Genomic DNA, 27760 nt, shown 5'->3' on the forward strand with positions numbered 1-27760 from the left:
TTTAAGGAGCTGTTGTGCAAGTATTTCTCTGTAAGCGCTGAGTTGGAACCAAATATCCTAGTTCTAATCTCTATTAAGTTCTAACTTTAGGGCTCTATTCAGCTTTTCTAGTGGGTGAAAAAAAAAAAACTGTACATCCAGCAGCCTCTAACTTCAGCTTTGTGGTTTTTAATATCCAGTACTCAGTGCTTAGGCCCCATCTGTAATTAAATAACTGAGTTACTACCTTATTAAAAAAAAGAAAACGTTTTGTGAGAAACCAGTAAACTCAACAGTTCATGTGTTCCTGGAGGACCTCTGCTGAAACCAAGGGAGCTCCCTCAGATGGCAGCTGGGCCTGCCACAATTTGTTTACCTACTGAAGGAAGAAATAAGGCACTGGGATTATTGACAGGCGAGTGCAAAGTTCATCGCTCCACCTTTTCCAATAGTTGGCTGGACTGAAGCCAAGATTGGGTGAAAATACTTGAAATAAGAGCAAAGCCATGTCCCCAAGACAGAGGCATGCCCTGAATCATTTATCCCACATGCCAAGGGATAAGCTGCAGGTGGATTTGCTAGCAGACTCCAGAGTTCTCCACTGCCTTCCCACGCAGCCACTGATATAAGGAATTCAGCTTTGTCCAGGGAAGAAAGAGAGAAAGAAAAGGAACTGGAGATAGGAGAAACCAGGAAGGATATTTCATTCCATCTATAAAACCCACATGCAGGTAGAAGAAAGGGAAGGAGCAGACATCTTTGTGGGGCTTGAGAGTGCCATGTGGTAAGTAATTTTACTTGTATTTCTTGTGGAGAAAGAAGTAATGTTACTTGTATTTCTACCACTATACTCATCACTGAACTCCCCAGTGAGTTTATAGAAAAGATGAATTTGTCTCCAGCTTTGCTAGCTTCTTCCCTCCTTCCTTCCTGACATGCTCCCAGCAGAATGAACATTGGCTCAGCTCCCCAGACCCAGGCTGCTTTTAATGTTTCAGTAGTTTGGTAGCTGCATGTGCATGGGAAGAACATCACTAAGCAAGACTAATCGGCAGGTTCAGCTAGAGATCCAACTATAAGTAGATAGACATTTGGTACAAACTATGCTTTTCTTTCTTTTTAAACCCTCTGCCTTCAGATATATTTCCATTATTTCCAGTAGTTACTACTAACAGTGTATTCACCTGCTAAGACTTATCTGTTGCTAGATCTATTTTTTGCAGGTGTTACTCCAGCAATTTCTTTCCCTTTCCAAAAACAGCAGATCTTGTGATTGCAGATCTCTTCTCTTCTTTTTGCCCACTTGAATCCTAACAACATTCAGTAAGCGAAATTTGTGAGAAATGGCAGTTAGTGATTTCTCAGTTTACTCATATTTCCAAGCCACTAATGAAATATATCGTCTAGGAGAAAGTGAGACATGGGAGTTGAGGAGGTAAGTGATTCGAGGTGGTAAGGGATGCTTTGGAACTCCTGGGATCTTGATGCTCTCAGGATTTTCACCCTTACTAATAATTTCTTATCCCAAACTGGGCTCAGCGAGAGGGCACATAGGAAATTGCCAAGGTTTGGGTTTGAAGTCTCTGTTCGCAAAAGTGATACATGTTATCTACTCTCTCACACCACAGTTATCTTTCATACATGCCTAAACAAACATGCATGCATGTAGAAAGTAACGTGCCACCTATCATGTTCTTGATTTGCCTGTGGCAAAATATAATCTTGGAAAGAAACTTACCCGGCCTTGTTACGAAGCAGAACTTTTTATTCATGTATTGGCAGAGCAGGATTGTTTCAGCTGCTGAAGGACATTAAGCATTCAGTACTGACTAAGAATGAGTAGGAGCTGGAATTTGGCAGATTCCACATACAAGGACTTGTGAAAAATTCCCATTGACCCAAAGAGGAACCATACTAACATAACCCTACTGAAACTCTAACAATATCCAGCAACCTACAAAGCAGGAATTAGGTTCTACAGGGATTAGACATTTTTTCTGATATGCTGAACATGTTAGACAAATATTGGCCTTTCAAACAGGTTCTCAGTTCAGTTGCTCATTGCTTTTAGTCCCCTTCTCTATCCAGGAGCTTTGTAGTGAGATCTGACAGAGAGAGAAATTCAGAGAGAGATGGAAGAAGAGAGGTATGGTGTGACAGCTTTCCTAGATGAGGAGTTTGTGGTGGCCTGCTTTGCAGTATGAGCGAGCTTCCTGTAGAGATCAGAGAAAACTGCCTGTTTGGGAGGGAACAGAAAGCGGCTATGAGAAAGACCTGGGCACCAGGAACTGTGATCCAGCAGGAGATAGCTGGATAGTTTCATCATGTAATTTTGAGCTTTATATTAATAAATCATGATCCTAGTAAAGGGAAGAAAACTGGGAAAACCTCTTCAGCCTGCAACAGGGCTAAGTGTTGGAAAAGGAAACTAAGGCAAAACAGCAAGAGTACCTGCAAAGGTAGCAGTGATAGATCCTAATATAGTGATGAAAAGGAAAAGGCCCAGCTTGCTAGGTCTTGTTCTGTAGCTTTTCTATTATTGGAAGAAATGTACATTGCTAGATATGAATAACAGCAACAGCTCAGAACGTTGTTCCTTGGGTATTTTGCACAGATCTATGCTGATATCCTCCAAAGACATGCAAGCTGTCCTCCAGGCATCTATATGGAGATTCTCACAAAGCAAGGCAGGAGAACAACTGAGACCATCCTATCAATGCTTCTAGGGGTAAGCAAACTGAACCTCTGATGGCAGTGGAAGCTGCCATGAATGTTCATAGATCCTGGCCTGATATCCCCACCTCAAGGACCTCAGTGATACTGCAGTGCAGGAACTAGAATGTGTGGGAAAAGTAACAGCCTGGAGCTGGAAGGGCTTCTCCTCATCACCACTGCCTGCTAGGGTCTGAAATCCTGCAAACTGTTCTCGTAAGGTTTCTTCAGCTCCTAGCGTTTACTGTCTGACCTTTTCCTTTAACCTGTCTGTTTTCTAGGCTTGATCCCGATCCCTGGCTCTGGTCTGGTCATTAAGTGTGAAAAGTCAGCCACAGTGCTCTACTTCAGTTTAACAATTGTGCCTGATTGAAAATAGTAAAAAGGAACAGTGCAGGGGAGAGAGAGCAAGCATGTGCATGCCATTGCCATATCCATTTACTCTCTGACTCTTCAAACACCCTAAGAAAGATGAATACTGACAGTGAGACAGAAACCTGCGAGCAGTGTGGAGAAAAGAAATGCGGTAAGGGTCTCCAAAACCAGTCCCCACTAGGCAGCAACCTGCAGCTGGCCCAAAGACTCTGAGTATAGTTCTCTGAACTGGGAATATCTCCTAAGCCCTCTATTAAAAGGTCAATATGGTCCCTGGTCTGTGGAGGTAGGTCAGAGGAGGTGCTGAAAGGGAAACTCTTGAAAGTGATCTTTCCCAGGCAGAAATCATCAGCAGAGAACTTTAAAACCAAAGTGGATGGTAAAGTCTCAAAGCCTTAGTGGTAACATTTAAAAAAGGGCCAAGTGTCATTTTCAACAGTGATTCAGGAACCAAATCCAAAAGGGAGTTAAGCAAGTAAAAGCTTATCCTGAAACATATATATATATCTGTTCTCTTCCAACAACGGCGCGTGTGCGGAACCTGAGCTTTGCTTGGGACTGCTCTGGATGGCATTGTCACTGTGTAAGTTTGCTAGTAATTATACCACTTCCTCTTAGGTCAATGACTACTGAAGGTAGTGTGTATCTTTACACTACAGTGAGCTTTGGAATAAGTTCCCTGGAGTCATTTCATAAAGCACCAAGGGGAAGCTTTCATCTCCTAAAATATTAGCTCAATTTCTGGTTAACTGTTTTGAGTGTATAGAATAAAATTGTAAAGAAAGAGAATGATCTACTTCACCAAAATCAGATCTTGTTCCAAACTTGAAGCGTTTTCTAAGCACTAAGGAGAAATGTAAGAATCCAAAAAGCACATTCAGAAACTGTGATCATAAACTAATCTTCTAATAGGTATTTGTTCTTTCATTCAAAGTATGGATTTTCACTCAGATTCTAATACCTGTTTATGTATCACCCAAATGCATCTCCAGTAGGAAAAAACTAGTGGTCTTCTCAGTGAAGGCAAAGTCATTGTGCTTTGAAGCTAACTGGATTCCCTGGAGGGATGTTCCCCTGCAGAAACAATATTCCTAACTGTGTTGAATAAGCTGTACTACTATTCATCTTATATCATTTCAGGTGACCTCATTTTTCATAAGCTCTATTGCTATGACCTCTACATCCCATCTGCGCCTGCACCACGGAACAAGGAGCAAATAGATGTTGACAGATTTATTAATGAGAATATTGTGGAAGTCCTGGAGAATGATGATTACTGCTGTTACCATGGTTGCAGGAATTTCATTGGCGGAGAGATCATCATGCAGGCCATGCAGAAACCCATGAAAATTATCCCTGTTACACTTATACCAGTGTACAAAGACCAATATTTCCTAAGCCTTTTAGATATGCTTATAACTGCAGATAAGCTGAGGAGAATAGTGTTACTTTTGTTTGATTCTACTTATATTAGACCCAATCTATTGCAATGTTGCTTTTCAGTAGAAGTAAATGACCCACAACTTTTGCGCAAAATAAGGAAAACCATAGACCGTCATAGAAGATTGATTCCATTGAGCAGAAGGCAACAGGTAGTATTGAAGGAAATGGACCCAGGTAAGATCATAGGTCTTGTCATGTTTAACCGTTGGATTCATTTAATTTAAAGTTTACTTTGCGATGGAGAGGAAAGGGAGGGTGACAACTTGGAAAGAGGTAGTTTCAAGGTACTGGATGTTAGAGTTTGCCCAGCAACACTAGCACAATTTTTGCCAGATTTCCTCCATCAATCAAGACTTCCTCTATCAGTTTATCTAGGGCACAAGCTGGGTCAGTGGTTTGTTATATAGACATCAGACTGATCTATGACAGCTCACTTCAGGGAGGATTTTAAACGATCCCCTTACTTTAAAGTGCCTAAGGCTATGTCTACCTATACAAACCCCATGATGAGTCAGACGTGCCTAATTTGGGTACAGTTCTAGGCTCATAAATGGTTTCTAAGGCAGACGTATCTCATGCTGCACCAGCTAGAAACACAGGCAGAACAAAGACACGCTGTCTGCACTTCATGAGGTAATATATCCTCAGAGTCTTACCAACACAGTCCTGTGATTGATAGTTTTTTTAAACTTTTCTGTCTGTGCAATCTAGATCTTTGGTCTCAGAGGGAGAGAGAAAAATATATTCTGCTGAAATGTAAAAGCCCTCTAATGCCTCCTGAAATAAATTCATTAGTTGACCTAAAAATACCTTGCCTAAAGAATTCTGAGAAATGTTAGTGCTCCATTGAGGTTTGTGTAGGTTGAGGAGAAGCTGAAAGCTTTTCTTTCCAATTGTATGAAACTATCCTTCATATTTCCAAATAGCCAGAGGGATCTAGGATATTCAGGCCAACACTGTGTAGAACTGATTGTGACTTTCTGGCCATTGGTTTAGTATTCAGTTAAAGGACACAGTTTTTGTGATATATTTTCAGTGTCTGACTTAGATTTTGGGAATTATCTCAGTAGTGGAACCCACAAGTATCTTTTTCAGTGCTTCTTATTGTGCTGAACACTTCACAGTACAGATAGAGAAACACAGTTGCTGTGCCTGAAATTCTAAACCTCCCAGGAAACCTGTGTCTCTGCATGCTGCCAGAGAAGTAGCTCTGCGCTGATTTGGGAATATGTACCCAGCACTAAATACACACACAGGGACAGGTACTAAACATCAGTCACAAACCAGCTTGCTTGTTTTATGTCAGATTAGACATGATTGTGCCTTTTGTTTATTTATATTCTGTGTTATCCTGGAGAAAACTTGCTTAAGTTGACTTCCTGTCTTCTCTTTTCAGAATCTACTTCATTGCCCTCATCCTCCACAGGCAGAGATTGTAAGTGCTTTTAGCATTTTGCATATACACCTGCTGCAGAATGTCTGCAGGAGAACAGAGCTGGATTTAGCCAAGTAATGTTTCTGTGCTCCCTGTTTGTGTTACAGCCCCTTTCAGGAGGTCAGATAGATCAAGAGAGTCATTCAGGCCATTCTGGAGACACCATGGCACCTTTTCCTCCAGCAGGAACTCATTCTTGCCACTGAAGCACAAAGTGCTTCCTCACAGAGGTACTACTCTTGCGCTTACACTCCCAAACACAGAGGGCTCCCACCTAGCAGTAGGAGGACTTTGTTGCAACTGAATTTAGGAACTTCCATGTCCCACACGAAAGACTTCTGCTTTTGCAGTTGTGCTCTTGCTATGCAAAATAAAGGCCATATTTATCTGCATCAGAGTAAATACTGGAAGTTGATTCATACAGGCATAGTCTTTTACTTGGTGATGGTTAATAAATGGTGCATTGGAGCTGGAACAAAGATGGATTTTTAATGGAGCAATAGGTAAGCCAACAAACTGCAAAGGAAAGAGCTGGTGGGGAAAGCAAGCATGAACTGTATGTCTCTTGCTTATGGCATTAAGCGTACATCTGATTGACTAGCGAAACTAGCTGAACGATAAAATACAAGTGAGGTAGGAGTTATGTTACAGTTCAGTTTGAGTCTCAAAGGGCTAGATATTCTTAATGGGCAAGAATTAGTTAAAATATGGATTGTCATTCATGTATGTGTAGCTTTCAGTGCTTCTCTGAACCAGCTTCTGGTCTCACCATAATCAATGGTAGGACTTCTCCTCTTCCAATTCTTCTCCTCCGAGAGGGCAGTAGACGGATTCTTTCATAAAAACACGAGATGGAGGCAGGTTTTGGCTGTTGAGCCACATTCAGGATGAATATGCAGCTTTGTATTCTGGGATATCTTTTAGGAGCAGTTGTGTGCAAGCTGTGGCTAGTGGGAGAAACTGTTCTTGTCAGGACGCCTAACAGAATGGCAAGGAGTAACTCTCTTCTGTATAATGTGCATTTCTGACATTTTGTAAGTGTGTTTATTGCTACTTTCCTGGTATCGTCCCAACCCACATTCTCTTTTCTGAGGACAGACTTAGTGAGTAGCATTCCCTGAAGGTGATGATCCAGTACAGAAACCAGCTGGAAACTATGGGACGGTTCCAGGTAATACATGTTTATTTTGTTTTCTGTCCAGAAATTGAAGATATCCTGAAAGAAATGTCCTACACACCTTTTCAAGAGCACGGTGATTATTTTCTGAGATACTGGGATGCTAGCAATGAGTGGAGCAGACAACGTATTTGTCAGGTGTTGATCAGAAATATCAGGAGGGACTTTCTGACTTTCTGTAAGCTGGAAGACCTGGAGAGCTTGGAGCTGAGAGCAAGAAAACTCATCCAGCACAACAGCTCAGCTTCTAACCAAGACCTTTGCATTCAGAAGGAGAAACTATATTGCTGGATTCTGGCAGCGATGTTTGTTCATGTTTCCACAACAAACAACGTGAAACTTAAAGCTCTGCTGAGGGGAATGGTCTTTGTAAAACACACTGTTCCTTCAGGGGAGAGAAATTATGAGTATCTGTGCATTAGTGCCTACCAGAAAATCAGAGCAGCCATCTCCATTGCTGTAAAGAAGCAAAGGCACTGGCCAAATTTCATAGAAACATATCTGAAGCACTTGGAAAGTTTCCTTAGGACACTGGAGGAAAGAGTGACTTTCACAAATCAGAGGGTGTTGCAGTTCCAGTCCATCCAGAAGCAGCTCCAGAGAGTACCCTGGATGATAAGACATGTCTTTACTCTTGTTATTACTGAAAAGGTGAGTAATAAGCCAATCAGACTACCGTAGTATTCCTGTTATAACTCCTGACTTGTCCATCTCTCCTTGGTGCGACATTACTGCTTGGGAGCAGCAGATACAGGACCCCTGAGCAAGAGACTTGTTTTATGACCAACTCAGGGCCCAGATTATATCATTTTATAGCTTCAGACACATCACTTACCAGTCTATGTCATAGTACTTAGGCTGGAGACTATATTACTTGTGTGCCTCAGAGGTCCAGACAGTTAATGTTTCTTTGTATTCCACTGAGGCCTTGCAAAGAGTCCTGAGCAAAGGACTATTGGTTGCTCTGTGGCCCATCCAAGGAAACTGTGCTCAAGAGAGTCAGAAAATGGGCCTGCATCTCTTTAGTCAGATGTGCAGCCAGTTGCTTATTAAAAAAAGTATGCAAAGAAGAGCAACCAAGCCCACAGCAAAAGTATACAGGTATAACCAGCTAAGGTGCTATCTGTATTTTCCAGGTGTTTGAAGCCAAACTGCTTGCAGTTAGCCAGTCCTTCCTCCTCTATGTGTGCACAAAGTTGGGGAAAAATCACTGGGAGATTTTATTGGAAATCACTGAGCGCATCACCGAACATATCCAAGCCAGCCACACACAAGGTAAGGAAATGCAAGATAGACCTGAGGCATAGGCCAAGCTGGTAGTTGCTTTGGGCATCACACTTTTGGCAATGGCAAAACAGTCATAGCTCTGCTGATTACTATTCCAAAGCATTTATTAGACTGTATGCCCAACTATTATCCTTTTTTTCAAAGGATAATAGTTTTTCATTCATATGATTGAGGAAGATGATAATAATGATGAAAATGTGACTGTTCAGAAAGAGGGAGGACTGGGCTTTCAGGTTCTTAGATAAAGTGGCTGAGATCTTCACTATCCAGTCTTTCTGAGACAATTGCTTTGCTGTCCTTTGAACTTAGCCCTGTGCTGCTGAGACAAAACTTTCAAGAGAGACATAAACCAGCACTCCAGTTGTCTATGGATGTTCATCCTGGCATGGCTTTATCAATGAGATTGTGGTGACTTGGCTCTAATGACCTAGTCAATGCCATAGCAAATAAACGCTATTCTTTTCCTCATCCTGTCTCAAACCTTTACACAATAGTGCCATATTCTTCTTAAAAGTTATAATGTGTGTTTTAAGGCTCACTGGAAGGTTTCTTGCGCATTGTGGAACATGCAGGCTTCTCTGCAGTGACATTAACAGAGCACTTTTCTTAATAGGGGCAGTAACAGAGTGCCTGGATCTTCTCCAAAGCCTATGGGAATGGTGCATAAGAACTGCCACCAAAGAGAAGAAGCCTTTGGTAATGACCATCCTCAATCATTTCTTCCAAAAGTTGCTTTACCACCCACTGAGTGAAGTAAGACACTGCATCGCACTACTGCTCTTTAGTGAGAATGGTGCATGCATGCATGTTACTGAGCTGGGAAACAAAATGATTCCAGCTGATCCTAGCCACGTTGAGGCAGCTCTCCAAGATTATCTGAAGCTCACCTTCCCCGATTTAGCCCTCAAGGGACAGCTGAAGGCAAATGACAATAGCATGATCGTGCAAGGAGTCATACCTGCAGGCAATGTGAAGATCTGCATAGCGAAACAACAGACCCTGAATGACATCTTGCAGACGAACACCACCAACAGTGACTGTGAAAGGTTTCAAGAAGTGATCAGAATAGTGGTTCTGTGTGCAGATAGGGAGTCCATTGCCAAGCTGCAAATGTCCAGTGCCTATGGAGTGCCTCCTTTGTACATGTTGGAAGATGGGAACCCACTCTTGGCTTTCCTGCAGGAAAAGAGAAATAAGCTCACCCTATCCAATATGTTAGGCATTTTAAAGGACATTGCCAGAGCTGTCTGGTCCTGTCACCAGAAAAGGGTATTACTTTGCGACGTCACACCAGCCAGCTTCATCGTGTTCACAGGTGGTGGACAAGGAACAAGAGCTCTTCAGATTCGGGCTAAGCTGTCTAATTTCCTCCAGGCCAGGCTGGCTCCTTCAGAGGATGAGAAAGATTATTCTGCTAGTGATTTTCCTTATGAAAACATCAAATACTCACAGGTCACAGGTACAGATAGTAGGGCTGGTGGGCTGGGCTGGGCTGGGCTTGGGAGAGGTGGGTTCTTTTTGCTGGGCTACTATTCACTGAACTGCTCTTTTGTGAGTCATTTCTCTGCTCTGAGGTTGAGCGTCCTCAGAAAAAGCAAGATTTATTTGTCCTTTCCCATATCCGTGAAGAGCTCAGAGTGCCCTGGTAAATGCAAGTTAGCACTATTAATAACATGAATATGCAACTAGACCAAGAACTGCATGATATGATAAAAGTTTCAGAGAGCACTTATTTTGAGACTGACCACATACAAAACAATTGAATTCAATTGCTGGCACTCCAGTTTGTTCTCTTCCTGGTTGGTTGTTATTGCAGTCTGGCAGGGTTATCGATGCCCTGACTGCCTGGCTGGGGGTGGCTGGCTCTTAGAAATGATTTACATGCATGCAGCACAGTTAGCACTTGAAACTGGTGCACATAGCGTTAACCATGTGGTTCTTACAAGGAAATGGTTTTAACAAAAATAATTGGTTCAGGAAGTACATAAATATTCAATGAGTCACTGCCTATGGCAACACCTGTTGCATCTTTTCTTGGAGAGTTATCATAACAGACTATGATTAGATCACTGAGTCATCAGAAATGATAGAAAACCCAAACTGTAAACAAAGTCAATCAAAGGTTAAAGGATGAAGCTGTCCCAGAAATGCCTATGGGTTTTTTAACTTTGAAGCCTTTCTGCTCATTCTCTTTGCAATCCTAAGCAAAGCCCTTGCTCATTCACTCAGTTTCCCTTTCCATAACCAGAGCCACATGAGCCTGATGGCCCAGGAATGTTATAAGGGTAGGTGAGTGCCTATGCAGGTTCTTGGACATGTGATAAAGGCTGAGTTGTGCTCCAGACTTCCTTCAGAGAAGACATGAAAATGGCCTCCTTTTTTCACACCCGTCAGAATTTCTTTGAGACCTCCATCCCTCAGTCAGATGTGATTACAAATGGTCAACAGTTTTCTAAATTTTTAAGGTGCAATAGAGACGGTCTCTCACAGTCAGCATGAATTTAGCCCCCTTACTAGTAACTTACAGGCTGTCTAGTAGCTCTTGTTAATAACAGTTTTCTCAGCTTTTTTCTTCTCGTTAGCCACTTCAGTTGCTGTGAGGATGATTACTAATAGTTGCTAAGATAAATCTATATCTGTGGCAGGGGTAGGAGAATCCTATTCATGACCTTCATCTTGATTCACTTCTGTCTTAATACAGGGGACAGTAAGGAACCACTGTCCATATACTTCAGTGCTCCTGAGTCCCTGAAGTATCATATCTTCTCTGCTTTCTCTGACGCATGGGCCATTGCTGCGACATTTTACTCCATTCTCCTGTATGGTGGGCAGACATACTTTGAACTCAGGCACTTGCCTGTGTCCAGGTTCATAGAAGAGGTAAGTGGTTTTCGTAGCAGATCAGAAAAACATCTTTTCTACCCACTGGGACATGTATTCTTAATGACAGAGGGTTTTGGGGGTGTGAAGGGACATTAATAGTGGCCCATGAACATCAGTCATGAAAAATACAACCTATTCCGACCTGAGATGCTGAAGTTCACATTGTGTTCAGTCTTTAAACCATGAGCACTTTGACAGAACATCCAAATCTGGAAAAGTGCACGAAGAACAGTGTTCAGCCATGCAAATAACCAGCTATCCCTATCTGACTGGTTACGCATCCATGTGTCTGGTCTGGATAACCTCCATCTTCCCCAAAGTAACTGAGGGAGCGAAGGCTTCAGAGAACCCCTATGGTAATCAAGTCTTCTGGAAAGAGAAAGGAAATTACAGAATCTATAAGAACCAGAGAGAACATTTGCATATTGTTAAAAGAATTAGCTTAAACAAAAATAAGTACTTGCTACAGCAGCTTGTGTAGGGTAAGCAGAAGTTGAAGATTCTGCTCCAAATACTGTACTGAGTTACTGTATCAGAGCAGGCTGAAAACCAAGTATATCTGAATAACATCTTTGCCTTGGGGTGGGAGTGTAGGGTCTGATACTGCTATGCCTGAAAGATCTATGACTGCTGCATTGGAAACTGGTAAGAAAAGCAGAATGGGAACAGCTAGGGTATAAAGGAGTTTAGTTACAAGCAATAGGGCATTATTGGGTATTTCAAGGGTGAAATCATCAAGTGAAAGGTTATATGGAAGCCAAAATGGCAGCAGTTTAAAAATCTCAGCAATGTTACACAGTGGTGTAGGGGAATTAGAAGGGTTAAAAAGATATTTAGATAGGTCAAATTCTGCTCTGTTACCTTGCTGTAATCCTGGAAATCAGTAATTGATTTATTTATGTTCCCAAAACCAATGATGTGATGTTGTGATAGTAGGCTAAGCATTGCTTAGGGCTTTTACTTTATTGCCATGCAGTCAGGCTCAGCTGCAGTCACCAATGGTTGGTCCTTTTCTTTATCTTTCCCTCTTAGATGTGCAGTGGGCACAGAGCACAAAGACCAGACTCAATTCCCCTGAAGCTGTGGGACATGATAGCCCCTAACTTGGAGCATAATGAGACAGAGCGTACATCCATGGAGGCATTGGTAGAGCACTTGAAAAACTACCGTAGTACCCTGGGTATGGAAAACATTTAAATTAGCTAATCTTTTGGCCTTGTAGCAATGGCTACTTAATGCAGTGTTTAGAGTGGTAGTACCCAGTCATGGGCCCATGATAGGGCTGTACAGACAGCAAAAAGACAGTTCCTCCCTTAAAGGGTTAACAATTTTAAGCTAAATATAACTATGAAAAGTATGTGCCTGTTCCCTCCTACAGAAGAGCAGAGCCCTACAAGTTGGAGAGTGACACCAATTAGAGAGCTAATCTTAGAGATCCACTTTTGGTTTTTGCCAGGATCCTGCTTGTGACTGTTTCTGTTACCAGTGAAACACCATGCCAGCAATGTGAAATTCCTTGTGCTGTGAACACCTAGGTCTGAGGAATTCAGAAAGCAGCACACCAATACTTGTTATCTTTCTATCTCAATAAGAGCTTGTAGAGTGACAGTAACTGTGACCAAGCAGATTATTTAATTTGTTAAAAATTCTTTGTGGTATAATATACCTGACTGATAAATTCATCAGTACAGTCAGGGTCTGGGTAAACTTCTCCATCAGTCCTGTGCCATGATTGTACCCCATAGTGTTCTGGGTATCCATCCTTTCAAGGGAAGACTCAGATCTAACTCTACATTTACAATATCTGCCATAGTAAAACCTTGAGTTTTAGGTAGCAGAATCTGATTTCATTTACCCCATTCACCTGGTGCATGGGGCAGTCAGTGGGACAGAAGTCTGACTCAGCAACGTTTCTTGCCTTGCCCTTAATCAATGACTTGAATTGAACTAATGATAATTTTGACTCCCTGGTTGAATTCACTTTTATTATGCTATGAAAGCTATTTAATATGTAGGAGACTCCTCAGATGACTACAAATAATTTTATTAGCATAATACCACCAACCGGACACTGAAAACAGCCTGAAACAGCCCCACAGAAAGACAGGAGGCAATACATTTCCCAGCCTCTCGTCCAATTCCCTGGTTACAAAGCACAGTCTGATGGATCGGTCTGTTTCCACAGCTGGGAGTGTTTTGAGTCCTCTTCACAGAGGAATTTGTCTCTCTTTGGAGGGGCCAACACGCTTCTTGTAGTTATTCACGGTGCTAACTCAGAGCATGAGGACATGCCCTTGGTGGTTTCTGCTGCCTGGTGGTCACTGCTACAGCCTCTTGTTCAGGTGTTGTTGGGCATTTAACAATATTGACGCCACTACTAGAAAACACCCATATTTAACTTAATCAACGTTCACTCCAAAGTTAATTAAGGCTTTTGGCTGCCGGCATATACCTGGTGTGCAGCACAGGCTCCTGGCAGGTCTGGCCAGCCAGTTCAGCATAACTGCACAGATACAGCAGAGGTACGTTTCATACTCAGCGTTAACTATTGCAATTTGTATCGGCAGTGCGAACTAGACTGAGATCATCCTTTTACACGGGTCACTGCGGAGTCATCTCTTTCCCCACCTGGTGCTTGTCTGTAGAGCTCTTTATTCACTTTTCAATACATTATTTGAGTACCTTCCTCACATACACGAAGTGACTAACATCATGGGCAGACTAACAGCTGTCACATGCAATTCCTCTTCCCTCTACTGCTTTGCCTCCCCACCTGCTGCAGCTTCAGGATCCATTTCAAGAGACATCCCAGTAGGTGAGTAGTACCTTGCTCTTGCTGAAGACTTGGCAGCAGATTCTCTGAGTCGTTTTGTTTGTGCTGGAGAAACAGCGATAACAGCCATGGTCTCTGGGGTTGCTGGAGCATATGGATGACTTTCATGTCACTTGAATGGCTGTTAGATACTTCCATTTACGACGCAATATTTTTTGGTTGTGGCCTGCAGTTCTTGACCAGATTTTTTGCTTCAGTCCAGGAATAAGCTTTTGTTTGCCCACAAGGCACACCTTTTGTTTGCCTCCAAGGCTCTCTGTCATCATGACAGCAAAGGAAGCTCCCTTCCTGCCCTCAAGGTGCGGGTAGTACCAAGTACAAACTCCAGCCTTTCTCTTCTTTTTCTAGGGTCGGGTCTGGACAAGCGGCATGAGATAACGAGTCAGTTCTCTCCCATCTGCGAGGAAGATATCATAAGGGTAACTGTCAGTGCTGCTTAGTAACTTTTCTGGATCTGCCAACTTTGTCAATATCTTCTTGCATGTCCTAGAGCATTGTGTCTTGGGCACTGGCTGCTGTCACTCACGTTATAGCTGACTAATGGTCAGTCCGTAGCTAGAAGTAGCTTTCTGTTATTCTGTACGGTAATTTCACGCACAGAAGCTGCCTGACCAAGGAGGACTGGGTGTAAGAGAAGGGAAAATCGAACCTGTGGCGTTATCCTTTCTCCAAGGCCTTGTACAGTCTCCAGGTTGCCATTACGAAGCAGTTTGGGGGCAGATGTGAGCTCATGCGACCCCGCACACCGAAGGGGCTCCAGCTGTGTGGCTGCTAGCCTGGGCTGGCCGAGAGGGGGCTTGGGCACAAGGCTGTGCTAACCCAGCTGCACTGCTTTTCTCCAGCTCTTGTGTTTTGAGCACCTGCAAAACATGGTGCAACAAACTTCTCCGGTGTTGTGAGTCCCTGCTGTTAACAGCTTCGTTCCTGTTGCACTGGGGGTCAGCAGGAGCGCAAAGCCCACTCGCCAGACCATAGCGGACTGCCAGACCACAGGGCAACCTATCTGCGAGGCATGCTTGCCTCGTGCCAGATACGCGTTCAGAGAAAGCCGGTCCGATAACCTGATCATCAGGGCTCACACAGCGTTTATGTTAAGTTTTGAAAAGTCTGGCCTTTTCCTGAGCTTGCCTCGTCACTGCTGAACCTCAAAAGGCAGGCATGCTGAGTCTGGCCAGGCCTCAGACAGTCAGATCTGGCTTCTCTGACCCTGTGGGAGAAAAAAGATCAGAGGCAGACTTGCTAGTCCAAATCTCTTTATGGGATGCAATTGAGTATTGTCTTATTTTCAGTGTGAATCTTGACCGCTGCGCTTGGCCCAAAATAAAAGCACCCGTTTAACAGACTTGATAAGTGGACTCAGCAAAGCCAGGATGGCTCCAGACATGAAGAAAAATGTATTTTAACATTTCTAGTGCAAATTTTAACCTAAAAGCAATGAATTTACGCCTCCTTAATCCTGGGCTGTTTTCTTACATTCATGGTATTGTAGCGACAGCATTTTGCAGCAGGCTTTTCTTGTTTGGGGGATGAAAGGTCATCTGGAAGCCTCTCCTTCCCAGGATCTGCACTGCCATCTCCTGGCTTTCCTGGCATTATTAAGTCTCGGGGTAATGGTAGCTCTGTCTGCCTAGAAGGAAAGAAGCAGAGACGATAACTCAACATTTAATTATGTTTTCTTCTCCCTTCTGTCTTCCAGGGCTACGTTGACAGCAAAGGTATGAATGAGATATGTCTGTAGCAAGAAAACTTTCTTAACAGCACTTGTGTCTCAAGAGGAAATCAACATATGTAATAATAGGAGGATGTAGGAGGTCTTGCAAAATACACGTACTAGAAGTGGGAGAGCAGTGACAGGGCGGGTTGGACTGCATTTGTGTAAGCCCCACAAGGTTTAGAGGCTCTGCTGAAATCAGCATCAGGTTGGGATCATATTCAGATGTGTGAATCGGTCCAAGCATCTAATGAGAAAAGGTCTTTCCATGAGATTTCTCAGAGTTTCTCTACAGATGGAGATCCAGAAACACAAGCATGGGGATAAGTTAGTAGCTTGCCCAAAGCTGGGATCAGTTTTGGATGACGTTGCAGCTTGGGTCTGACAGCTTAGCTGTAAAACCTCCCAGAACGGATGTTATCACTCCTGAAAGGGGAGCCTGCGCTTCACCAGTTAGCCAAGCGTGAGGGAAACTGCCAAAGGAGGCTCAGTGGGGCTGGGTACAGGTCACAGGAGAACCTCAAGAATTCAAGGCTTCATAAACACCAAAATCTTGTGAGGCTTCAGAAATAAATGGTGTCACAAGCAGGTTGCTGTCTCAGGGGAAGAAATCTCACTGGTTCAGCTGCTTTCAGAGGCGCACAGTGCAACCACACTGCACTTGCAGTGTCCCTGGAATGGACGGCCTTTCAGGATCAGCATCTCTGACTTCTTTCACTGATTTTGGAGAGGCTCAGAAATGAACATGAGCACGTGTGGTCTGTGGTGATGTAGAGTGCAGGAGGGCAGGCAGGTCATTAAACATGTTATACTAACAGAGGGTTAAAATGCTGAAATGTGCAGGGGTTTGGTTTCCCGGTTTTCCTTTTCCTTCACTTTTGGCTGGCAGAACATGCTGTGCTGAAAATGGCAGCCCCGTGGAGCGGAGGAAACTTGTTCTCTTGGTGTGCGGTTATTCTACACAAGTTACTTCCCTGAGGAGCCATGTTATGTAAAAGCATATTCTGGTGAAGAGACTGCAAGACTCAGCCACAGAGGAAGGTGCTAAACACTCCTTCTTTAAAAACAGAAGGCCTGATACAAATCTTCCTTAGGCAGGGGTAAACAAGGAGCAACTTGCCAGGCATAAATGCAGCCACCTCAACATATATCCGATGTACATGGGAGGAGAAATAGGCTTCCCTGCATTTTTTTCTTGTTGTTTCTTCAGGCAACTTCAAAGAGAGTGATCCACCAAATGTATTTCCAGGCACGTGCGAAGACAGTGTTGAGTGGAAGGTAATGCTTTGGTTTCTTAGTTATCACTTCATCTCTCCTAGCAATGCAACCTTTATCTGCTTTATCAATAGAAATACTTAAATTTTACAGTCAAAATTATGTGAAGAGACAGTAGCTAGAGACACCAGCTAGACACATTCAGATAAGAAATAACGACTTGTGATAGATTTATTATCAGTGGCAGTTTTTGAACTCAACCTGGCTGAATCTTTCAAGGTTATGCAGGCAGTTCAGACAAGCAAAAATTCATTGTCTGTGCTGAAGAGAAAGTCAAGTGAAAAAAACACATTAGTTCTTTGTGGCGTCATCATGTATTATAAATGCACACTTTACTTGGAGGAGTCAGTTTAAGAGGAACCGGAGTAGTAAACCAAAATGCCTCAACAGCTGGGAAAGAAACGTGATGGAGAAACTTAGATATTTGTAGCTTTTATGTGAGACTTCTTTACGATTTCTTTTTTTTAGTGCTTTTGGTATGGCTTGGCCTGCCAAAGTTTTTCTGTCTCTAGGACTTTCAATATGAACATTTCCTTTATGGGTAAATTTGCTGACCAAAAACACAAGACTGAGTTTTCTATAAGCATCATGTTTCGTGTGAGTAACAAACGGTCTCTTCAAAGCCAAAACTCTTCAGGCCAACAAAATTTCAGAGTAAATTTTGGATATTTGTTTCTGGCTTCTCAAATCTTGGGGTGTTTGAAGTTGGGAAACGTCACTTGTTTCTTCTAAATGTCAATGAAGTTAAACCATCAGACTATTCTTTTGCTCTTCAAAACTTAACAGTTGTTTAAAAAGGCTAGTTAAATGGATAAGGCCAGGCAGGGCAACTTTTTCCATTACAAAGTCTGTAATTCTTCAGTGACTCCTTTCAAGTCAGTGGGGTTTCCCTGAAGCTGTTAAGAGAAGAAATTGGCTCTTTCTTACCATAACAGGTAAGACCCAAATTCCATCATTTTCTCCATAAAGAGGCTGGCATATTGCTGCCAAAGAGGATACTGGCAGTTAATTTGCAGGTTCTCTTGCAGGATGGTTGCTTATGTGAGTTGATGTCATTCAGAATGAACCGTATGACCAAGACAGCCCTGCATGTGTTAGACCATGAGTATATACTACCGGTAAAAGAAATCACAAATTACTTCCCCATGACCACCACACTGGTGAGTGCAGCAGGAACGGTTTGAGAGAGCCTTGCTGTGGCTCTGTGTCACCAAGGGAGCAGTGGCTGTGGCCTGGCTCCCGCACGTGGAGGGCTGGCGGGTGACTATTGCGTGTGCAGGCATGCAGAGGAGATAAGGGAGGGCAGATAAGATGCAGCTGCAGGACAGCTTTGGTTTTTGAGAGTCTGGACTGGTGAGTCAGTGAAAAAAAACAGGAAGGAAATCTGACGTGAATGTGGGTCTTATGCCTTTCATACTATGGGTCATCCGCAGGGTGTCACTACTGTTTTCTTGTATTCACCTAAGGCAGCTTGTTTCAGGTGGAAAGAGGTGTGGTTTGGATGTAGCCTCGTGATCGTGCTGAGGTAGTCCGCTGCATGCGGGGAGGTGATCAGGAGGGCTAGGAAAGAGAAACTCTTTCTTCATTGCAATATGGTGAAACTGGAGTTTTTTTAGAGTGCCTTGTGACAGATTGAGGACAGTATGAATCACAGGAGCAGTGACCTCTCAAATTTCAGGTGTGGCTCGTTGTTTGGGGCAGGAGGGGGGTGATGGCACCACTGGAGCGTAGGCTGTGGGCACTGTAGGCACATCTCTGGGGAGGTCCTTCAAGGCAGGGGAGAGGCAGGGAGATGAACTGTGAGCGGGGCTCCTTCAGCTGGCTCGTGACAGAAGGAGGGGTGGTGCCAAAGGGGCTCCAAGCACAAGCGTTGATAGTTTTGCCTAAAAACGGCCCCAGTGCGGGTGAGATGTTGACAGGCTCACACAAGGAAGAGGCAGGCTGAATATCCTGAGGAAAGAGTGGAACTGGAAGGAAGGTAGGAGCCAAAGCTGAGAGGCTTTGAGGAGAAGGCAACCAGCGTAGCAGAGAGCCCAGCAGGGAGCCTGCGAGGGACCTTGCAGGGCGGAGGGGACTCTCCCTTGCCAGGGCTAGCCCGGGGCTCTGAAGAAGTCAGGTGCTGCTACTGTGTCTGGTGCCCTCTGCTGATCCGTCGCAGGATCGCCTTAATGGCCTTAAACACTTTTTAGAAATGTTTCTCGCCCTCTGCCAACACTGTACATCTTTACTGCCTGTAAAGGTGAAGGGAATGCTCTGGCCTCCTGCTACGGTATTTCCAGGAGAGCACGTGTAAGCATCTGGATGGGATGGGATTGTCCTCCTTGACAGAGTTTTACTGCTCGCAGCACCAAGGTCTCCCTTCTTTACATCTCAGCAAGTCATGGAGTGGTCCATCCCTGCCGCTCTGACTTCCCTTTAGGTCGGCTCTGAGCTCAGAGTCAGTGTTCCCAGAAGAAGCTTATGATTTGGCCTAGACCGTGGCCTAGCGTTCCCTTAGTACAGTGATTTTTCCGCATAGAACCCCGCAGGCACGGCTTTGCTTGACTGAGTTACCAGATCGTTATGCTCTCTCATTCTACGGTTATCAGTATTAAGCCACTGAATCATTTTGTTTAGATGGCATTCCCGTTCCTCGGGCACGATGCAGTATTTTTTGTTTCCTGAGGAAACAAATTGACTCCTCATTCCCTGAGGTCATGAAATACGTTGACATTTGCTGGAATTGTCCCCAGCATTTCCTCAAGGTACAATCACACGGAAGACTCTCTCTTTCTCAGCCTTGACAGAAACATCAGAGAACCATGGAGCAGCCGCTTCTGGAGTTAGTTAGCATGAGGAGATGATAAAAACAGTCCTGCAGCAGCAGCGATGCGGTCCTGAAACAGAGGGATCGGTGCAGGGCCTCCAGGTCTATCCCAAGTTCAGCCACTGTGGAGCGCTCTCAGGCATATCGTGTCACCAACCATTCAGTCCCTAACCTCTGCCTCTACCTGCATCTCTTAACACTTCACAAGGGCAAACTTCTGCCACTGCCTTTGTGTGGGTTTGGTGGTGGCGGCAAGCGTGTATGGTGGCAGAGAAATGAGGGTTTGAGAAGCGTGAAGTGTAAGAGTTTGTTCCTGTTGAAAAGGCTGGTGGGCGTGTGCAGATCCCGCGTGTGAAAGCGCTCAATTGGAGCAAAGCAGGCAGAGAAAGGTTCTGCCAGGCATTTTCCTTCTCTCTGAAAACAGAGATGGAGACCTCGAAAAGGGAATAAATATTCGCCGAGGTATTAGGGAGCTTCTGAGTCTCTGTGAGTGCTCGAGCAAGGGAGGTGAAGGTTTAACCCCATAGCAGAATGGTTTTCCACCTATGATCAATGGGCTTGTTTCTCTCTAATAAATTAACTTTCATAATCAGCGTAGAGCCAGATGAGAGACCATACTTTCCCTGGGGCTGTCAAAAATCAGTGGTCATACCTTGGAGAGGTCTTTTAGGAGACGATGAAGGCATTACTGGATAATTCTGCCCTAACTCATTGCCCTGTTAATCTGGAGTGATTCTCCTGAATTCAAGAGACGTTCTGCATGCTTATGCCAGTGTAGTGGAGTAAAGAGTCCTTTCTCTGTAGAAAGGCTTTCTTTGCCACATTACCTGGGGTCTGGGTTTGTCATGTCTTGACCTGGGGTCCTGGGCGATATAAAAGAGGAGCCGCCTTCTCACTCAGTCAAAAGGGGAAAGAGATTATTATCTTTGCAGATTTCCTCACACTGATTCCTTCCTGGAGCAGGGAAATCACCATGTAGCTGTAACTGTCTGTAGGAAGCGCTTCATGGTAATGCTGCTCGGCTACTTCTTCCCTCTCTGTATTCCAAAGAGCTGACCAGCAGCAGAGGAACCTGCTAACGGTTTCCACTGAGAGGCTGTAAAGTGTTTTACAAGACTTTTAGCCCACGGAGAGACTGAAAGAGCTGCACGGTAGTTTACTGATGTGAATGAAGAGTTGAACAAAGGGGCTGTTTTGCAGTCAATGGACCGTAAGCTCTGGGGGTCAGAGACCTTGCCTCAGTTTGTATCTTCCCTGTCCTTTGCAAGGTAGCGCCGTGGTCAAGCACTGCCACAGTATATATTTGTGATTTCTGTATTACTGTTTGTGGCGTCTGGGGAGGATGCGATTTTGAACTCCCAGATCTAATCAGTCCCATCAGGCGAGGGTGAAATATCATGCCGGCTACACCATGCTAAACACTCTTTGCTGAACGCGGACGGGCTAGTTGTGCTCCAAGATGTGTGTGTTCGCCCGCTGCAGGGGTGCTGGCTCTGCCCGCTGCTTATTCAGAACTAGCGTGGGAACCTCTGCACAGCACGCCTGTGTGCAAGGCAGGTAAACCACATCCAGGGAAAAATGCAGCATCCTACTGTTCCCTCCTGGAGGATGGGAAGTTACTGGGAGGGGGCTGCATGTGGAGGCAGAGCTCTGCTTTGCTTGTGATGATTTGTTAGCAAGCCTTTGTCCTGTGAGTCCTCTCTCTAATCTTCTGATGTCTCCCTTTTGCAGATCTCCCAGCCTCTCGGTGGCCACAGGACGTCCCTAATGCAGGTTGCTGCAAGTCCTAGCATGGACGATGGCAAGCTTCTCGCTTGCCTGGAGCAGGTTGCTTCTGCCATGGCATATCTTCATTCCAGAAGGATCATACACTGCGACCTGCAGTGCAATTACATTTACATTGATTCTGGTTACGATTGCCCAGAGGTATTTGTGCTTCATACTTACTTGCTCGTGTTTCAGATCATTCCCTAGCTTCTTGTCCTACCTCTGCTTGGCCCACTGCTGCTTGGAACCACAATCCACTTATACCCCACTGGATCTCTGTACAAAGTCAGTCCTGGGTAGATGAACCGAGAAGTGCAGAGAGGGGAGCTAAGGAGCGCAGCATTACAGACATTGGCTGTTTGTCACATGCCATATGATGCATTTGTAGTTCCACCACAAAGGGGAGGTTTGCAAAAAAATAGTTTATTTTTTTTTTTTTTAATCTGGTAGTAGTGCAAAGAGGGAGGTCACTGCCAGAAAGAGAGTAATCCTAGCCTAGCCTATCCAAAGACAGGCGTTCGGGACAGAGGCATCTAATTGTTTTCTGGCAGTGCTCAACACTGTCCTGTGAAGAAGACTGTATTAACAAGCTTATACTGGCTATCCTAACTTTTAAAAGGTGACTTTAGAGGAGCGTCAAGGACAGGTCGTCCCATCATTACTCATCCCTGAACTGTAATTCATAGGTGCTGGCTGCTGTCCAAGACAGGATGCAAATGAACAGGGACCTTTCTGGCACAGTCTGCACCATTATAACCGTAGAAGTCTTGCTGAAGAGTAGATAAATGTTGTGGATCGATATCCCCCCTCACCTTCCTTTGTCTCTTGAAAGGTGATGGCAAAAGTTGGTCGGTGGGGAAGAGCAGTCTGTCTGCCACATCCAGGGACAGATGACAACCTCTTTGAGCCCTGTGTGCGCAAAGTTATGCCAGCTGATGCAGCCAAGTGGTAAGTGCATTGTTACTTTTTACTCCCCCTTTCTTTTCTGCTCCTTTTTCCCACCACAAACTCCGTCCCGTTCACTCACATCTTTAACCACCACCTTGTTTCACAACATCCATGTTCTCCTTATGGATCCTGTGGAAAATGGGGAAAAGGCAGAGTTTTTCTTTTAAGTGTTCTTCATGTTCTACCTTGTGTGAGGCCAAACAGCAGCTCTTTTGTTTCAGGTAAGCTTTCTTCTGGCTTTTTGTCCTGGCAAAAATTGAATACTCCCAAAACTTAATGAGGGAAAAATTGCTGTTGTGGCTTGTGCCCCCTTTCCCTTTGATAGCTTAGCTATGTGTTGTTCCACGATGCACCATTGCTCCCCATTCCTCTTCTCTTACTTAGTCACTTAGCTGTAGCCACTAATACAAAGCGTGAACTCAAGTCTCTTGATCCACAGTGACATGGACCCCTCTGCTTTGCCTTGCTCCCCAGCTCTCTAGTATATAGAAACATATTAGACTAATAACCTGCTCATTTCTTCAATAGGGCTGCGCCAGAGGTGAGAAATGACGGGCTCTATTCCCGAGCGTCAGATGTCTTTAGTTTTGGGATTGTGATATGGGAAGCTTTAACGGCACAGTTGACCAATCTGCACGTGTTCCAGCCACTGAAACCTTTCCACTCACTGAACAGCAGGGAGGTAAGGATGGTAAGGGTATATTTTGGGGCAACTCAATAGCAGCTTCTCTCTAACGCTGGCGTTGCTAGGGAGGGGAGGACCCATCTTCCAGTTTTTTTTCCTTCACATGTGGAAAGAAAAGCCTCCCAAGTGTGGATGTTGCCATTTATCTGTGGGTCATTGCTTCCTCCATAATTCTGTCAATATTTGAATTGAATGTTTGAATGGCAATGCTGGTTATGGGCCTCCCTTCTTAGGAAAGTATATTATTTTCCCCACAATCTGCTCTTCTGTTCACCTATGCTTTCCCTTACGAAAGCTGGACTCAGCCTTCGTGGGAACCTCTCTCCTTCCCCACTTATGCACTTAGCTCAGTTTTCTTAGGGCACGAGACTTACTGCTTACGCTATGGCTGTCTCTGTCCATCTGTCTGTCCGCGCCTTGGTCCCTTCTTCCACTACAGGAACTTTTCAACTTGTTGAGCAGATGTGATGGATGAGTGCTAATCTCAGTGCAACATTTTTGGAAATAGGCTCCTTCTGCAGAGGGAAAAGACCCAGATTAAGGCCCCCAGTGATAAAAGATTGCAGTGTAAACTCAAGCATGTTGCTAGAGAATTCACATACCAGAGAGCTCTACAAAACCTGGCTTTCTAAGCTCTTCTCAGGGAGTTATTTGTTGCTACTAACTTCAATTAGTAACATAAAAATTACTGTTTGTTATGCAATGATGATGCAACAACAGTGCAAGCTTGCACCTTTTCTTTTGTACTAGTGAGTCTGTGGCAGGGCAAAACGTGCATCCAGGCACCGGTTCTCAGAAAGCTAATGTGGCACTGGTTTTGTTGTCTGGCTAAACAACAACAGGTTCTAAAATTCACGGAGTTGGGAAATATCCCTGGTGATTTTGGCTTTCCAAAGCTCGCCGGACTGATTGGGTGCATGAAGGCCTGTTGGAATCACAATCCCACCAAGCGACCTGGGTGCATTCTCGGCCATATTAGAGGTGATCAAAGCAGAAAAACAAGCAGTCAGGTAAATAGCGCGCACTTGCACTCCCTTCTTGTGCAGCCTCATAACGGGACGTTCAGTTCCCCTGGTAAGTGGTAAGTAGTGTCCATAGGGGTTGCTCTTACCCCAGGGAAGCCTCCCTGTGAGCCTTTAGCTCACAGACTCAAGCAAGGCCAACACCGTTTTTTTTTGTGGGAATAATTGTCTTGCTAAAGGGCTGACGTATCCGGGTGCAGGGGGTGAAGAGGAGAGGGAGACACTTTTACCTAAGTGCCCTTCTGTGCTTTGGCTGACGTTTTAGATAACGGGAGGGGCATGACTAGAGCAGCCTTTTGCCAGCCTGTGATAGAACCATTTCAGCACATTCTTTTGTGCCTTATCAAGACCCATGGGTCTTCTGCAGCACGCACAACGTCTCAGCAGGATAAAACGTCCAGCACAGAGCTATGAATTGCTGTGGTGATTGCTTGCAGTAGGAAAGCAGATTCACTTACACTTCCCTCAGGTACTGCTGTGCTGTGTCACAAAGACCCAGCGTTGCAGCAGGAGAGCAGCAAGCTGGGAGCCTGGCTTGCAGAGACCTTCGCTTACGCCTTGCCTTGTTGGAGCGGGCCCAGTGTGGAGGGAGGGCTGTGCCATACTAGGTGCACAACCCCAGTGCACTCTGGGGAACTTTGAGAACTTTGGTTTCTAAACTTTAGAAAAACACTCGGATGGAGGCTTCTCAGGTTATCTGCCTGAGGTTTATTCCAAACTCCTGGCAGGAGAGAGAAGAGCAGCAGGAAAGTTGTTCAGCTACCAATAATATAATAATGGAGTTGTTAATACTCCATAATCAGAGAAGTTGCTCTGGAACCTCTCCATTTGCTGCATATGCCTTAACCAAATTCCCCAGGGCACAGAGACTTGCTTCCTGGGAAGTTCAGGTTGTTTCCTGTTAGCGTACGTGCAAATAATGCTAAGGCAGCAGAAGAACAAGTGCCTGCCTCCTCCACTTGCTAGCTCACCAGATCGCAGCAGAACACACATCTCCAAAGGGGAAATCACTTCTCTCTCTTGCACCAAGCCCTGGTCTCCACAGCATCACTGGGAATTCTGCCCTTCACTTCAACAGGAAATAGATTTTGTCTCCTTATAAAGAGTCCCTAAGTGTCTTCACTAACGGTTCTCAAATGCTAAAATACGGTAAGTCTCAGCACGAATCTCCAAGGCATGGGCATGAAGCACAGTCCTGCTGCCCTGCAGAGCTGCTTGCTTGAGGAAGTCTTTAACTTGACAGACAGCAATCGGGAAAATGTTTGCTTGTCTCTACCTGCGTATTTCATGGAAAATGTCTCCTAAAACCTGAATGCAGGGTATGGAAAGCTGAAATAGAGCCTTGTTGCAGCAGAACATCCCTGCTCTGAAAAAAGAAGCGCTGAGCTAAAAATTACAGCGTAAGGTTGTCGGGGTGAGGTCTCTGATTAGCTCAGCTTCATATTATAGTGTGCTGTGCATGACACCCACTGGCAGCCCAGCAGCATGCTGCCACTGAAACGACACCATGGCAGCACGTAACACACAGTTGTTCCAGGGAGTCCCGCGGCTTCCCAAACCGAGGGGAAATCACCCCAAAACGAGGGGAAATCACGTGGTGCTCCATGCGAGCAGCGGGGAGACGACTGCTTCCGACGCTCAGTAAAGATGGGAGCTGGCCGTGAGTCCAGTAGAGATGTACCTTTTAAAAGATTTTGCATGTTTCTAGAAGAACAGAGCGAATTCTTAGCCACAGCATACCCCAGCAGCACTAGCACTTCTTTCTCTCCTTCTGTCTCCGAAGGGACTGCAAGGCTGCCAGGCTCGCACCAATGCCTCCTACTGCTGACACCAACGACTACGACTCTGCTTACTTCAGCAGTGAAGCCACAGAGGACTCCTACAGCCATGTTTACAACACCGTTTCAGAGTCTGACCCTGATCTCCCGCAGGCCGCAGACAGCATATCAGGCCATGGTGATGTCCCCCAGGTCCAGCTGTTAGCAGAGAAGGCTCTTTATTTCTCCAGGAAGGACAGATGGGGAGAGATGGTTAATGAGTTTGAGGCAAAAAGAGTTATAGATAGGAGCCCAGCCACTCTCAAGGAGCCTGACCGGTATATTGATACTGGCATTAACTGGCATTTAAAAAAAAAAAAAAAAAAAAAGCGAGGGGTGGAGGGGGGAAGTAAGGAGCTAGGCTTCTGCAAATCCCTGACTGGTGGCAGCAGAAAATCCCAGCACAGCCAGCACCAGCCAGTGGAGAGCCCTAGGATCTCATAACACTCAGGGCAACCTGATGACCTCACCCAGTCACTGGTGGGACCAAAGAGTAAAAGGACATCCTCTCTCCCACCGCCTCCATCCTGATCAGAAATTATTAACAAGCTAGCCAAGCAGCAGGAGTTGTTCATTTCTCATAACAGCATAGTATCGGTTAACATAGAGGGCCCTGCCCAAGTTTCCTTGCCACAGTGTCACTTGCCAGCCTTTCAATGGGCTGCTTAATAACAACACTGCTTCCAAACACTTTTCCACACTATTTCGCACCTGGTAAGGAGAATGTGTCTCTGGTAGACAGGAACCCAGCCCACCCAGGAACCTCCGTAAACTATCTCAGTGACTGTGCCGCAAGGACCTCTCTTCTGCTAGACTCTCAGTTCACCTTTAAAAAGCACTTTCAATGTTAACATGTGAGTTCATGGCCTTTGGGAATAAAACTGTCCTTTTGTTTACTGAAACAACACTACCACTCTCTGTGGTAGCAGACAGGGTTTACTTGTGGTTTTTCTTCCTCCCCAAAATATTATTGATGGTTTTGGATGAAAGCTGGAAATCAAAAAAAAAAAAAAAGCTACTTCATGATGGAGATTTACAATTCGGTCTCCCTCTTCCTCTCAGCCTTGTCTTTAGGTGAGTTAAACCCATCCTAAAATGCACAGCGGCGTGTGGATAGGCATGGGTGGAGAAGGAATACAGGAACAGCCAGCAGCCAAGGCTGGGCAAGACCAAGGTTCTATCTATGCCAACGCTCGTCTGACAGCGCTGGGGGTGAGTGTGTAGGGCCCACACTTCTGGCTGCTTGCACCATCCTCTGTGTTTGCAGAGGAAGAGTCAAAAAGATAGAGTTTGGAGAGAGGACATGTTTTTTTTTCATCCCTTCAGTCATAGCCTTGGACGAAGATGAGGGGAAGATTGGGCTTGTGTGGGAGGCTGTAGTAAAAATTTTAGTTACATATTTCTTGGTGGGATTATTTGGCAAATCCATGAAATTAAGGGCGCAATTCTTAGGGTGAACAGAAGAGGAAGAATTATTTGGCACTAGATGGCAGCACTGAGCACTGGGCTGAAGGGTAAAGTACTGTCTGACCTTGTTTTAGGAGCTGCGTGTGGGACGCAGCAGGAAAAACGAGAGAGAAAAGATTTCTGGGACTCAGCTGTCAT

The 27760-nt window shown here is 44.8% G+C and overlaps 1 protein-coding gene across 3 annotated transcripts; it reads left to right on the plus strand.

Annotated features, from left to right (window-relative positions):
• Window positions 1-497: 497 nt before the first annotated feature.
• Window positions 498-27065, plus strand: LOC104146057 (uncharacterized). Of its 3 annotated transcripts, none has more exons than XR_011142197.1 (20): window positions 498-763; window positions 2594-2707; window positions 2973-3217; window positions 4207-4683; window positions 5906-5944; window positions 6052-6174; window positions 7147-7772; window positions 8258-8396; window positions 9022-9867; window positions 11110-11288; window positions 12324-12471; window positions 14473-14543; window positions 15821-15839; window positions 17046-17113; window positions 18139-18270; window positions 21648-21842; window positions 22516-22631; window positions 23160-23313; window positions 24159-25487; window positions 26122-27065. XR_011142197.1 is itself a non-coding variant. In XM_068950242.1 (20 exons), the coding sequence occupies exons 3-20, from the start codon at window positions 3163-3165 to the stop codon at window positions 26164-26166; spliced, it is 3600 nt and encodes a 1199-aa protein (XP_068806343.1). In that variant the 5' UTR covers window positions 498-763; window positions 2594-2707; window positions 2973-3162; the 3' UTR covers window positions 26167-27065. The 3 variants fall into 3 exon arrangements, 2 of the variants coding, with proteins under 2 accessions (XP_068806343.1, XP_068806344.1); XM_068950242.1 differs by having other exon boundaries at window positions 24159-24326; XM_068950243.1 differs by lacking the exon at window positions 18139-18270 and having other exon boundaries at window positions 24159-27065.
• The last annotated feature ends 695 nt before the right edge of the window (window positions 27066-27760 follow it).

This window comes from Struthio camelus, chromosome 7, assembly GCF_040807025.1.
Source record: "Struthio camelus isolate bStrCam1 chromosome 7, bStrCam1.hap1, whole genome shotgun sequence".
NCBI classification, from domain to species: domain Eukaryota; kingdom Metazoa; phylum Chordata; class Aves; order Struthioniformes; family Struthionidae; genus Struthio; species Struthio camelus.

What these genes read in the sequence shown, in the direction of transcription:
- LOC104146057 (XM_068950242.1), top strand. Translation starts at nt 3,163, where the DNA reads ATGAATACTGACAGTGAGACAGAAACCTGCGAGCAGTGTGGAGAAAAG. An exon ending in ATCCTCCACAGGCAGAGATT is followed by an intron (nt 5,945 to 6,051) that starts GTAAGTGCTTTT and finishes TTTGTGTTACAG; the next exon opens with CCCCTTTCAGGAGGTCAGAT. An exon ending in GCAGAAAAACAAGCAGTCAG is followed by an intron (nt 24,327 to 26,121) that starts GTAAATAGCGCG and finishes CTGTCTCCGAAG; the next exon opens with GGACTGCAAGGCTGCCAGGC.